At 40.2% G+C, this 13,560-nt stretch overlaps 1 protein-coding gene across 5 annotated transcripts in view; it reads left to right on the forward strand.

Annotated features, from left to right (window-relative positions):
* The window catches only part of slc45a3 (solute carrier family 45 member 3), a 38,361-nt gene that overhangs the window by 22,431 nt on the left and 2,370 nt on the right, over window positions 1-13,560 (forward strand). For all 5 annotated transcript variants that reach the window (XM_053631435.1, XM_053631436.1, XM_053631437.1 and 2 more), the window contains 3 exons: window positions 1,887-2,182; window positions 8,704-9,519; window positions 12,371-12,636. In XM_053631435.1, the coding sequence (XP_053487410.1) occupies window positions 2,035-2,182; window positions 8,704-9,519; window positions 12,371-12,636 (1,230 nt within the window). In that variant the 5' untranslated portion in view covers window positions 1,887-2,034. The remainder of the gene's footprint in view (window positions 1-1,886; window positions 2,183-8,703; window positions 9,520-12,370; window positions 12,637-13,560) is intronic.

The following is a 13,560-nucleotide window of genomic DNA, read 5'->3' on the forward strand; positions in this document are numbered from 1 at the left end:
AACAAATAGAAACAACAATACATTACATTAAATACCTTCCTAACCAACAAACAACAGAAAGAAAAGGGGACCAAAAGGACACATCCCACTACTCACCTTTACTGTGTAGTCATTATACATACACAATGTGCACATGTACAAGATAGGGATAGTCATCAAATAGGCTAATTGAATTGAGTGCTATGACGCACTTCCTTTTTGAAATAGTGCGGCTCTCTTGTTTCCGGCAGAGTTATACAATGAGAGACAATTTGTCATTCAGGTTTCTCTGACCATGGTTCCTATATTTATCTAAGGTATGTCTATGAATTATATATAAAATTTGGTATTTTCTTACCTTCATTAGTTATGTATGTATGACGAAGCATATAGGTTGGAACCTTGCTTGTAGGGGCTTTTCAAATGTTCTTACATATCTGATGAACATTATTGACATAGACCGCTTGCAGACCATAAAATACCGCCATTGCAATGTTCAGTGAATGAACTGGAAAAAGAACAACACTGAGCACAGAAATGGAAAACAGTCAAGGATGTACACTGGAGTCTCACTCTGGCTTCAGTGGATAATCTCACCTGGATACTGTACCTGGGACTTATACCTAGGAACTGCTGGTGTAATCATAAAGACTGCCCTGTGCTTAGCAAAGGACTCTTATTCACAATCTGCTCATGCTGAACATCCTTTCAGCATACTGTTTGGATTTATAGTACACGATTGTAGAAGAGGAACATGGACAAGTTCCCTTTTTGAGTCTGGTTCCACTCAATGTTTTATCCTCATGTTCTCATTCGTTCTCTGAGGGAGTTTTTCCTTGTCCCTGTTGCCTCTGGCTTGCTCATTATGGATCTAAATCTAAATCCAGATATCTGTGAAGCTGCTTGGTGAAGAAATACAAACACGCACACCTATAACCATGGTACATAAATCTTGTGTAACAGGGTGCATTTAAAATAAGATAAAGGTAAAAATGATTGTTTACATCAGCAAACCAAATTAGGTTTGTATTGTTTGGTATGTGTCTGTGAGCTCAGACAAAACATGTTGCGTATCATTCCATAACAGAAAAGTGTACAAAAAAAAGATACCAGTCTGTACACGATATTATTGCTTTGTGCACAGCAGCCACTCAAGACTTGGCGAGCCCACAGGAAGAACTAAGGACAATGGATGCTAATTAGAGGCAGTAGTGAGGAGGCTCTTGACATGGCCTTCTCTAATCAGGCCTGAGGGAATGAGCTTCATGATGGAGCGCAAAGGGAGGGGGGGGTCTATGGAGTTGATGACCTGGCCCTGGCCTGCAGCTGAGGTATCGAGGGAAGAAAGCCAATCAGGAATGTTCTCTCTCTCTCTCTCTCTCTCTCTCTCTCTCTCTCTCTCTCTCAAAGACAGTAGCATGCAAATGAATCATCACAACAGACTCCTTCATTTGTGATGTCATTTTTAAATTTGGGATACACTACTGATATTGGAGCTCTGACTGACAGATGATCCGATAACAGCATTCTCACAGTAACCAAGTCGAGACTCAACAAGTTGAGCTATGCAAAACATTCCCATCATGACGCTTACATGCTTTAATATTCCTGCACAAGAACTGTCATGTCAGTCAACGTCATATGTTTACGGCATGAAATACACCAGTGAGTTAGATCAGAAAATATGTCAAATATGCCAAGGATTGTAGTTTGAACTTTCATCATCAATACCATGAATAATACAGTATAAACAATGCAAACAACTATTTGCTTTTTTAAATGACCTAGATTTCTGGCATTTATTGGTGGTGTTTTGTTGAATAAGCTCTCCATAAATTGTTCACCGTTTAAGATTTACTTTGAAGTCATTTCGTATCTAAATATTGGTGCACTCTCTTGTCCATCAGATTCAGAATGTTGATGACCCGATGGATGCCCTGGAAGATCTGAGCCCACAGAGAGCACTTGTCGAAGCTCTCCCTCACCCTACACCTCCTACCTACAAATCAGAGTAGATCCCTCCTTCCTCATCAGCGACCTTTGCCTCTGGGAAGTATGCCTGGATGGAGGTCCCAATGTCATCTGGTGCTGCTCAATCTGCTGTCCTGTGGCCTGGAGATCTGTGTGGCAGGTGGCATCACCTATGTGCCACCACTGCTACTGGAGTCTGGCATAGAGGAGAAGTACATGACCATGGTGCTAGGTAAGATTTCTTCAACACCCCTAAGGATTTGCTTCACCAAAATGGCTAGACCTGGAGGGAAGTCAGTAAAACATTCAAATCATGCACAATATTTTGCCAATATTTTATTGTGACCTCCCATTTTTGTTTCCAGTTATATAGTAAATCACCACAAACTGTAATCTGTCGTCTGTGACATAACACGAATACATCCACTAGTTTCCACTGCAGGGATGTCAAGTAGTCGTGGAGGTGGAAAGAACAGCAAGGGAGATGGTAAAGAAAGCAGGTTACATGTGCTTGGTTAAAATATTTACTTTCACATCACTTTTATGGTTTGGTGTAGAGGTATGCTTAGGACAGTTTTGTCTAAATTCCGACCAATCCCGCCTGCTCTCAGTTATATTTTTTTGTTCTTTAAAGCTAAATAAAAATGAAATCCTTGCATTGTGGCAGAGTGAATTCCAGCAATGCATGAAAGAGTGCACTTGGTGCCAAGAGGCCAATCCAGGCCAATCCAGACTAATTTTTAGATGCTCCTAAGGCCGGAGTTGAACATGGCAGCCATTATCAGCCTGGAAAAATACCTCCCAGATGCTGCTGTAAACATCACATCTGTTATCAAAGGAAGGACTGAGACTGAGCTATAATGAGGGCTCTGTAGATGGACATGAGCTTCCTTGCTGCACACTCTCCGTTCCAGTGAATAAGCTGAGCCTCCATATCGTCCACACAAATGCATTTGAAGAACTAGTGCATCTTTAAATAGTCTAATATGATAAACAGATGTATTATTTTGCACTTTTATTCCACTGATTTATTTATTTTTGTTTGATAATGTTGTAGCCTGAAAAAGCATTAAACATGGAATTTGTAGCCTTTGTATGGCTGTTCATTGAGGTGTGGTCTGATGTGTTCTTTGCTGTTAGCATTCATTAGGATAGTAAGACGTCCCATATATGTCTGGTATGACTGTGGCTGTGTGGTTTGGCTTTAGAAGTCCAGTCTGGCTGTGATTATTTGTTCTAGTTAGAGCAGTAAAGGTTATGGGGTCACAGATATATGAACTGAAAAGATAAATTTTGCTCAGACAATTAAGTTCAGCAGATTTGTTTCTGCAGTTTCTGCTTTTCCACTGATGCATAATCAATTATTATTGTTTCCTTTGAGTGAGATTGATGATGTCCTTTGATTCCTCTGGCTAGTTTTCTTGGCACTGGTTCTATTAATTTCTGATTTATCTCCAAGCAGGAGGGATAATTGAATAGGGACTTGTTGCCAAAAAATGTTAATGGGTTTGCACTACCATATGCCATGTATCAAGTTTTCAGTAAAAACTTCAGTCCATGAAGCCCATTTTAAACATTTTTTGCTCGGTATAGAGTATTATGTGTGTTGTATAAGATGTAGACTGATTGTATTAGTCATGAAGAAAGTGTTCTTAAAGAGTCAGCATTGGGAGTTGAGAAATCTTAGTCAGCATCCATCTGAGAGATCCTGTTCCCGTGCGATATCTCGGCTTGTATCCAGCAAATTAACTGATTTGATTTTGGAATTGATCCAAACATGGCCAAGCTAACAGCAAGGTAAAATGTCAATGTTTTTTCTTCAGTAGCTTCCTTCCTAGCAAGAAGAACTAGACTTGTTGACAGTGGAGGCATCCATATAGACAAATATTATTTATTTATTTATTTATTATATATTAAATATATCTATTTGTTGATGCTATGGATTTCATAGGACATCTTAGACAATGAATGCATTTATTTGACAAGGACATTTTGATAAAATCTGATCTTGATAAAGGAAGGTCAAATGTATTTTCCAGAGGTGCCAATATTTCTAACAAGAGAATCCTATCAAGCAGAGAGGGAAAAAAAGAAATGCATTTCACTTAGATAAAGTCAGCAAGAGGTGAAAGCAAGTGTGACTTTCATGTCCCGTGTCCTTTTTTAGCTTTAGCTGAAAAAGCTGAAAAGCATTTTCAGGCGTCTTCTGTATTGCTGTATCAAGGAGTTAGAAAGCATAAATCCTACAGCTAAACTGTAGATGTAATCACCTCTGCTAGATTTTTGAGCACATTTTTGATGGATCTAAATTGTAGGTATTCAAGAAACTGGTTATTCCCAATGCCAAGATTCTGGTTTAGATGTAAGAAAATGTGTTGTATAGGTACAAGTGTTTAACACTTGTGATGCCTTCTTCTACCCACATGCAGAAGTTATGTTTTTGGTAATTATGAAATTTTATGGTAGTTAATAATGTGCACCTGATCTTGAACCCACAGGGGTCAGTTGGAGAGGAGTGGAGTAACGATATATGGTGAGAACATGTACACTGTGCACAAACCCCCACCCCCCCCTCGTCAACAGCTGCAGAGCAAGAGAGAAAGAGCCTTTGTGTGCAATTCTACCAAAGCACTGTGTATTTGATAAACTCTCAATGGCAAAAGAATGCAAACCACTCCAGAATAAACACAGCATCTGTAGTGGAACAGAATGAACACACTATATATAAAGTTAACAGTTTAAAATGGTTCCTCATCAAGCTCCAAAGTACTTGCTCGCCATTTTTGTCATTGCTCAGCAGCTTGGAGGTGCTTTTTAATTTCTCTTTGTGATTGGTGTTCTATTCTCCTACATTGCTGTCAGTGTCTCACAGCTGGTGTCTTTCTGCCCAAAAATAATGGCTCCTGCCCCCCTCTGGGGTTTTGTGTGAGCATCTCCCTAATGCTGTTGAACGTTTGTGTGACCGAAACACTGCAGTATTGTTTCATAGTGTGTGTGTGTGTGTCTGTGTGAGAGCGCGCGCGAGTTTATACTTGTGTTATTTGGACCCTTCTCGTGAAAAAGGTCCAAACAACACTTGTGTGAGAAATATGTGAGCACCCCGTTGTGATTCATTGAGATTTAAATGCCAGCTGAACTGCATGTAAGTGTTCACTTTGAGAATGCTTTCAAACTCAACAACCTTTTGCTTTTGCTGACTTTGGCAGTCACTTAAAGGTGCAGTAAGCAATGTTAGCAGTTGTAGCTCTTCAAACCTGTCTCCAAAACCCTTTAATGCACGGGCACTTGCACAATACAGTCATAAGAACAGACAAAAGCATAAGCTTTCTAAGTAACTAAGCAATGAATCTGCTGATTGATTTTGTGGGCATAACTTGATGTGAAACTTTATGGTTAGATAAAAATTTAGCAAACACAACAGCATAATTGTCTTTCCTCTTTTCCCTTGCTGCTCAGAGCACCACTAGCTAATCATTAGCATCAGTGAACTTGTCTATACTGAAGAGACCAGTTAGTATTTCAGTCCTAACGGTCAGCTGCCCCATGACGTTCCACGAGTATTCCATTTGAATATACATGAGGTGCATACCAAATCGCATGCTTATGAACTATTCTGTGCCGTTTTGCAGTATAAATAATGTGATTAGTGTGTTCACACTGAAAAACCCCCCAAAAACAAAGTGCACTTTTAAGTTCCCAGATGATGCACTCATCCAACCAAAAATAAGCAAAGTGTGAAATGACGGACACTTCATGCACTCAACGGTTGCAGCTTTCCTTATGTAGTGGATGGTGAGGGGCTATATCAGGCTTACTATGTTGATTTTAAATTGTGCAAGCAAAAATCGTCTGCGAAGACTATAAGCCTCCTCCTGACGGTGACTGAGGTCTTGTTTGGCATAAAAGGAAACATAAACAGCTAAATGTAGCAGTTCATTTTTATCTGTTTGACTATTTTGCTAATGCTAGCGCCATCGCATTACATGCGTTTGATGTAATTTGTCCTCAACCTGGAAACAGCATATACATTCTGGTTAGTACAATACCGAAAGTGTGCTGTTTGAGATGATACTACCCTTCAAAAATTCATACACTAAATGGCAGAGTGTATAGTGCATAGTATAAGTGTATAGTGTGTGTGGTATGTCATTTGGGACACAACTATGGTGTCTGGCTTCCCATGTCTTCGTGGAAGCATGTGTTTATACTAGATTTGAAGTTGTTGTACAACATTTAAGAAATAATTAGTGGGTGGAAAATGGCAACAAATGAATTGGGCATCAATGGGGACTTAATTCAGGACCCTTGTCTGTGTTTACATGATTGTGCAGAAAGTAAAAAATAAAACACTAGGGTCTTGTACGAAAATAACCAACATGGTGCGATGTACCCCAATGTGAATTGGAATTACTGTTACCACCCTGAAATTATTCATTAATCACTCATTAATAACATGTTTTATTCCTCTTATACCACAGCAATATGTCAAGAAATTGGCAAATTCTTGACGTTAATATGGCAGGCAAATAGGAACTGGGCTCCAAAATGGGCACCAATAGGAATCTCGCCTAGGGTGACAAAATGGCCAGAAAAGGCCCTGGATCATTCAACAGCACTGTGGTCTAATACACATTTTTACATTTACATTATGGTATTAGGTAGATGCCCTTATCCACAGGGTGTCTGCAGGTCCTTAAAAAGTCTTAAAATGTCATAAATTCCTTAATGTAAAAATAAGGCTTTAATTAACATTAAAAATGTCTTAAATTCACCTTTCAAAGGTCTTTACAAATGTAACCGAACTGACACCGTAAAGATGATTTTAGATTTTATTTTGGCTCATTGCTGTTTGAGATGGTAAAGTCATGTGACTGTGTCGCAGTCAATGTGTGTGCGGCTCATCAGTGTTTTAGAGCGGCTCGGTTCACAGTAAACGCCGCTCCACACCAACTTCATCTCTGTCTGTGCTGTGAGTTTGAGTCGCTTTTAACCTGTGTTTACATACAACACACGCCAGATTCACTTTGGTTTGACGTTAGTGTAATCTCAAACATTTTTGTGGGCAAAGGTTTACAGCATTTCACCTGATTGGTAATGAGAAGTGTATTTAAAAAACTGTTGAGAACTAAAAGGAGGTCTTCCTGTGGGTTTCCACCAAAATAAAAGCCACAAGGTCTAACACACGAGTGAATTAAGTCAGAAATATATTACTCTTGGAAAGTCATGGGAAGGAAGGAAATGCTGGATTTTTTTTCTTTCACTGTTGGATCAAATGTTAATGCAAAAAGGATATTTGCTATAGTCTCCCATCTACCTCTATAGAAGTTCACCTTGCTATAGTTTACTTAAACCCAGAAATGGATGTATATGCATGAACACAATCCATTATAGCTGATGTATTGTGTAGCATGATTGAAGTGACGTGAAGATCTTAAAATTTTTTGGATATGCCTTGAATATGGTATTAACAATTACATTTGAAATGCTGATACCTGCAAATACCCTGATCCAGAGCGACTTACATTTATCTCATTTACACAACTGAGCATTTGAGGCTTAAGGGCCTTGCTCAAGGGCCCAGCAGTGGCAGCTTACTGACCTTCCGTTCAGTAGTCCAATGTCTTAACCACTGAGCTACCACTGCCCTATTTATCTCTGAGAAGATGGCTAAATGTTGGACAATGAATGAGAGACATTCTCATAGCCCTTTAAACTCTCAGAACTATGTTGAAACAGAAGCCAGATACATGTTGTCTTACAGAACTCGCTGACGGATATCCTTTGATAAATTTCTTTAAGGCCAGCATGTTCCCTCGGCTATCCGTTTCCACTACTTACATAGTGATACCCCACTGCAGGAATAACATGCTTTGTCAAGTCCCGCTTCAACACCTTAAAATCAGACATGCATTATTGCTTTGTTTGCGGTGTGTTATTCCAAACCTTTTGTATCCCTGAACATTACTAAACTTACAGGAACTGTTCCAGTTTTTTTTTGTTGTTTGTGGGTTTTTTTTTTTTTAAATAATAAACAAATTCTGTTTATATTTGGGCCAAAATTATTTTCATCAGATAATATCAATCAACTGTCCACACACCTCAGTGACCAGAGTTTCATTTACCCAGCCATGTCAGAAACAAATTACATTTTAGATTCTAAAATAATAATGACTTGTTGTTATTATTATGTCAGTACCCTTGACTCCCTGTATGATCCCTGAGCCGGTAGGGTTCTGGATCATACAGTATTTCCACAGTGAACTTAATATCTTCCTGAACATCTCCTCAACTCATCATCTGCTGCTGCAGCTAGAAATAGCCCCTGAGAATTTGGACTTGAATCAAATGAATATTTAGGCCCAGCAAACTGGCTTAGTCATCTTCCTTAATTAGAAAGGAAGTACAGAGGAGAGGTTTGGGGGAGATACACTCTATATACACTTTGCGTATGCTTATAGAGGTTGATGCTGTGAAATGGTCAGTAATTAAAATAGTCATTATGGAACACAGTGTGTACATGTTTGAGTTTCCCATTGTAGATATTGTGCATCCTGCAGGCACTGATCCTCTCTTGGGCCTTGCCTTCATACTTATCAGAATCTATTTTTAGCTTTTTTTTTTTTTTATCATATCCTGGGCATAATTTCCTTCCTAATCTTTCCAATACAATGTGTACAAAGCTGTTCTCATCAATGTGTACTGCTATAAAATGAATATAATAGGAGTTTCATTGAATTGTTCATTTCTCTGCAGGTATCGGTCCAGTTCTGGGCCTTGTCTTCATCCCTCTCATTGGTTCAGCCAGTGACCGCTGTAGCAATAGTTATGGACGCCGGCGACCCTTCATTTGGCTACTGTCTCTGGGTGTGCTCATGGCCATGCTAATCATCCCTCATGCTGACGTCCTGGCTGCCCGCCTCAGCTGGGGTGGCAGTGCCCATCCTAACCAGCCCCTCCAGGTGGGCCTGCTCATCTTGGGTGTGGTGCTGCTAGACTTCTGCAGCCAGGTGTGCTTCACACCACTGGAGGCACTTCTCTCAGACCTGTACAGTGGGCGTGATGAGTGCACCCGTGCCTTTGCTACCTTCTCCTTCATGGCAAGTCTGGGTTCATGCTTGGGATACCTCCTGTCCTTGCTCGACTGGAGCTCTGGTCCACTTGCCCAAACCCTGGGTGGCCAAGCCAAGGGACTCTTCACTTTCCTTATTCTAATCTTCGTCTTCTGTGTGCTGGTCACCATGAAGGCATCAGAGGAGGAAGAGGAGACTGATACCTTGGCTAGATGCCTCTCCTTCTGCTATATGCCCCGGAGACGGTTTAAGACCTGCCTCCCAAGGGCAAGTTCGCTAATATGTGTGCTCAGGAGCTGCTGGTCAGTTACACCGGCGATCTTCAGAAGCTACTGCCATGTGCCATATGTTATGAGGCGTCTCTGTGCCGCTCAGCTAAGTAGCTGGATGGCCATTGTGAGCTTCATGCTTTTCTACACGGACTTTGTCGGAGAGGGACTTTACAAAGGAGTGCCCAGTGCTGCACCAGGCACAGTATCCAGGCAGCAATACGATGAAGGTGAGACAGTTTCATCAATTTGTATGTATTTTAAATTCAAATTTGTTTAAGAAAATGTTTAAGAAAAAGTGCTGTGAAAAAGTATTTGATTTCTTGTTTTTGTGTACATCTCATGCTAGGTAGTTTTAGATCTTCAAACGAATTATAACATAAAACAAAGGCAACCTGAGTGTAAACACAATACAGTTTTTATTTTTTATTGAAACAAAAAAGAGTTATCCAACACCCATAACCCTTGTGGGAAAACTAAACATAAAATCTGGTTGTGCCACCTTTAGCAGAATTAACTGCAACCAATTGCTTCTGCTAACAGGGGATCAGTCTTTCACTTGCTTCTAGGACTAGGACTTACTCTTGTGCTTTGGATCATTGTCTTGCTACATAATCCAGTTGCGCTTCAGTTTCAACTTACGGACTGAAGACCGGGCATTCTCCTTTAGGATTTTCTGGTAGAGAGCAGAATTTATGTTTCCCTCAATTTTTCCAAGTTACCCAGGCCCTGAAGCAGCAAAGCATCCCCACACCATCACACTTCCACCACCATGCTTGACCTGACATGATGTTCTTTTTGTTGGATTCGTTGTTTGGTTTTACGCCAGATGTAACAGGACCTCTGTCTTCCAAACAGTTCCACTTTCGATTCATAACATTCTCCCAAAAGGTTTGAGGTGTGTTTTGGCAAAATTCAGACGAGTCTTAATGATGTTCTGGGTTAGCAGTGGTTTTCACCTCGCCACTCTTCCATGGATGCCATTTTTTTTTCCAGTGTTGTTCTGATAGTGGAGTTATGAACAGTGACCTTTATTGATGCAAGAGAGGCCCTAGGTCTTTTGATTATGTCCATGGTTGCTGTGCTCTTGGAGGAATTTTGGAGGGCCGGCCACTTCTGTTAAGGTTCACTACTGTGCAGAGTTTTTCCATTTTGAGATAATGGCTCTCACTGAGGTTCTTTGGAGTCCCAGAGCCTTTGAAATAACTTTGTAACCCTTCCCAGACTGATGTATTTCAATCACCTTCTTCCTCATCATTTCTGGAATTTTTTTTTAACTTTGCCATAGTGTGTTACTGGGTAAGACCTTTTAACCAACTTCCTGCTGTTGAAAAAGTTATATTTAAGTGTTGATTTGATTGAACAGGGTTTGCAGTAATCAGGCCTGGTTGCGTCTAGTCCAGCTGAACCCCATTATGAATGCAGTTTCATAGATTTGGGGAATTCGTAACTATGGGGGCAACTACATTTTCACACAGGCCCAGTTGGTATTAGATAGTTATTTACTGAAGCAAAATCATTCATGTCAAAATCATTTAAAAACTGTATTTTGTGTTTACTCAGGTTGCCTTTGCTTTATCTTAGATTTTTGTTTAATTTCTGAAACAATTTAGTGTGGGAGATGCACAAAAACAGAAGAAATCCATGTTCACAGCACTGTATGTAACTGTTAACTCTTATTATGAGTAAACAAAGGCTATTCTTGCTAATCACTGAAGTGGGAGGTAAAGGTAAGGGATGGATGGGGTTGAAAAAATGTGTGCCAGTGTTACTAAACAGAAATGTCCTGCCTCTTCTAATGAGAATTCACAGCCCTTGGCCTCACTTGACCGTCTGTTTTCTGTCAGAAGTAGTCTGCTTTGTGTTTGTCACCCCCCTCAAGTAATCATTTTTCCTCTGGTAATGAGTTTGTTTTGCTGGAGTTGGTGCTGTGCTTCCTGTCTCGTGGCCAGTGTGTCTGGCTCTTCTAAGTGAACTTGAGTTAACCTTCACCCACGGTCAGTGACTATGCTGTGTGAGTCATTCAAACATCCAGATGGACGCATGGCCATGAATCACTGCCTTACTTCAACTAACCAACAGCTCACACACCTTAAACAAGAGCTTTCCTACTTTACCTAGCATCCCAAATGCACTTTCTCCAACACAGAACATTGACAAGCTTGGTCCACAACTAAGTACAAATAAATGAAGTCTTTTGGGGTCACCTATCAATAGCAACAGCAAACTATAGCCAATTTACTAGTTTATTTCTAAGCACAGCTCTTAGACTGGCAAATGGATGCTTTGTTCTGTGAGAGTGTTGGCCTGCTGGACTATGTTTAAATTGAATTTATGGTGTGTAAATACAGCTCAGTCATTTAAAATGGAAATCCAGTGCCTTTTCAAACATGTGCCATGGAAGATTTAAGGTTAGCTTTGTCTGTAATGTTTCGGCGAAGCTATCAGAACTCTCACGATCTTTAAAAAGACAGCCAGCAATATATTTGGAGCCTGGAGACAAGTTAAGCCTGGTCTTACAGTGCCTTTTTCACATCTGCAGAATTTAGAAATGCTGTATGTTCTGCATATTTCAACTGACTAATTATTCAATTCTGTAATTGTTTCTTTAGTGTCGGCTCTGTATTCTCCATGCTCGGGAGTAAATTTTTTGTGTTTTCCTGCGTGGATCTTACCTTTTCCCGTATTTTTGACCAATGAATGAGAATTTTATGACTGTTTTCAACTGCACACGTCTCTCAACAAAAGTTTTTTTTTTTTTTTTTTTTTTTTTGCTCTTGGTTTATTGAATTATTTGCAATGGGAAACCAAACGAAATAGAGTCTCACCACATATCAGTTGAAACATATCAGTTGGACTCAGCAAATGAACAACTGGTTAAGAAAGCAACCTACACTAAATTACTTAGAAATTGATTTACCCAATAGATAATTTTCTTGTTTACATGTCTGTGATCGTTTTTTGCCGTGACTCTAGTTTTGCTTTGATGCCGCTGCTTTAGAATACTATTGTCTGTCTGGAAATGCGAATGTTTATGACGTTTATGATCTTCCAGAATAATGATTTACTTTGTTTCTCCAGGTATCCGTATGGGCAGTCTGGGGCTGTTCCTGCAGTGTGCTACCTCAACCTTCTTCTCACTAATCATGAACCGGCTGGTGTGTACATTTGGCTCCAGGAAGGTCTTCTTGTTCAGCATGGTATCTTTTACCCTCTCGGCGCTAGTCATCTGCTTGTCCAAGAGTGTGCTCTTGGTCACGGGGATGTCGGCCCTTACTGGCTTTGCTTTTGCCACCTTACAGACTCTGCCGTACACACTTACCTGCCACTACCACCAAGAGAAGGAGGTAGGCTTTTACACTAGGTCTTTCTCATACCCTCTGCTAAATGGAATGGGTAAAACAAGTCACTTTTAGTGTTTGAAAGCAAACAGATATGCCAATTTTACTAACCTTAGTAGACTTTAATTCAATATCAAGCTGGCTATGACAGCAGATGTTCATGTTAGGTGCTGATATTGTCAACAAAGAATAAGAAAGTGCGTCTCCATTGGGCCCAGGAGGTTCATCAGCATCAGCAATTGGTGTAAGCAGCACAAATCCATGGTCCCATCCAGTTTATCATGAATGTGAGGGCACTATTAATGTTATGACTGATGTTATATGGACTGTAATGCCAAAAGTCCCATGACACCCACCCTGGGTCATCTGCTACTTTTAATTTTACTGACCAGAAAGAAAACTGAATGCTAAAAGAATACCAAAAATGTGAGAAAAATGTTCTAAAAGCCACTGCTTCCATGAACATTACTGGTCAGGTTGGTCCCTTCAGGTATATCCAGACTTGCAGCAGAACATCATACTCAGTGGTTCCAGGAACATGACACTTGATTTCATTTCATTGCTTCTGTAGCACAAAGAAAGCAAGCATTGGCCTGATCTTGGTGTAGATTTAGGTAATGAGCAAGCCAGTGGCAACAATGGTAAGGGAAAAACTCCTGGAGCTGACCTGAGGAAGAAACCTTGACAAAACTCCAAAGGGAATTCGTCCTCTTCTCAGTGACACCAGTTAGTGTGATTATGAATCATTACAGTATACAGGTGTAGAAGAGTGAAGACCAAACAGTACTAAGTGTGTTGAAAGGATGTACAGCATGAGCAGATTGTGAATAAGTCCAGGGATGAGCACAGGACAATCTTTATGATTAAAGCAGCAGTTCTTGGGTACAAGTCTACAGTATCCAGGTGAGATGGTCCACTGAAGCAAGAATG

The sequence above is a fragment of the Ictalurus furcatus genome, chromosome 8 (assembly GCF_023375685.1).
Source record: "Ictalurus furcatus strain D&B chromosome 8, Billie_1.0, whole genome shotgun sequence".
Classification (NCBI taxonomy): Eukaryota; Metazoa; Chordata; class Actinopteri; order Siluriformes; family Ictaluridae; genus Ictalurus; species Ictalurus furcatus.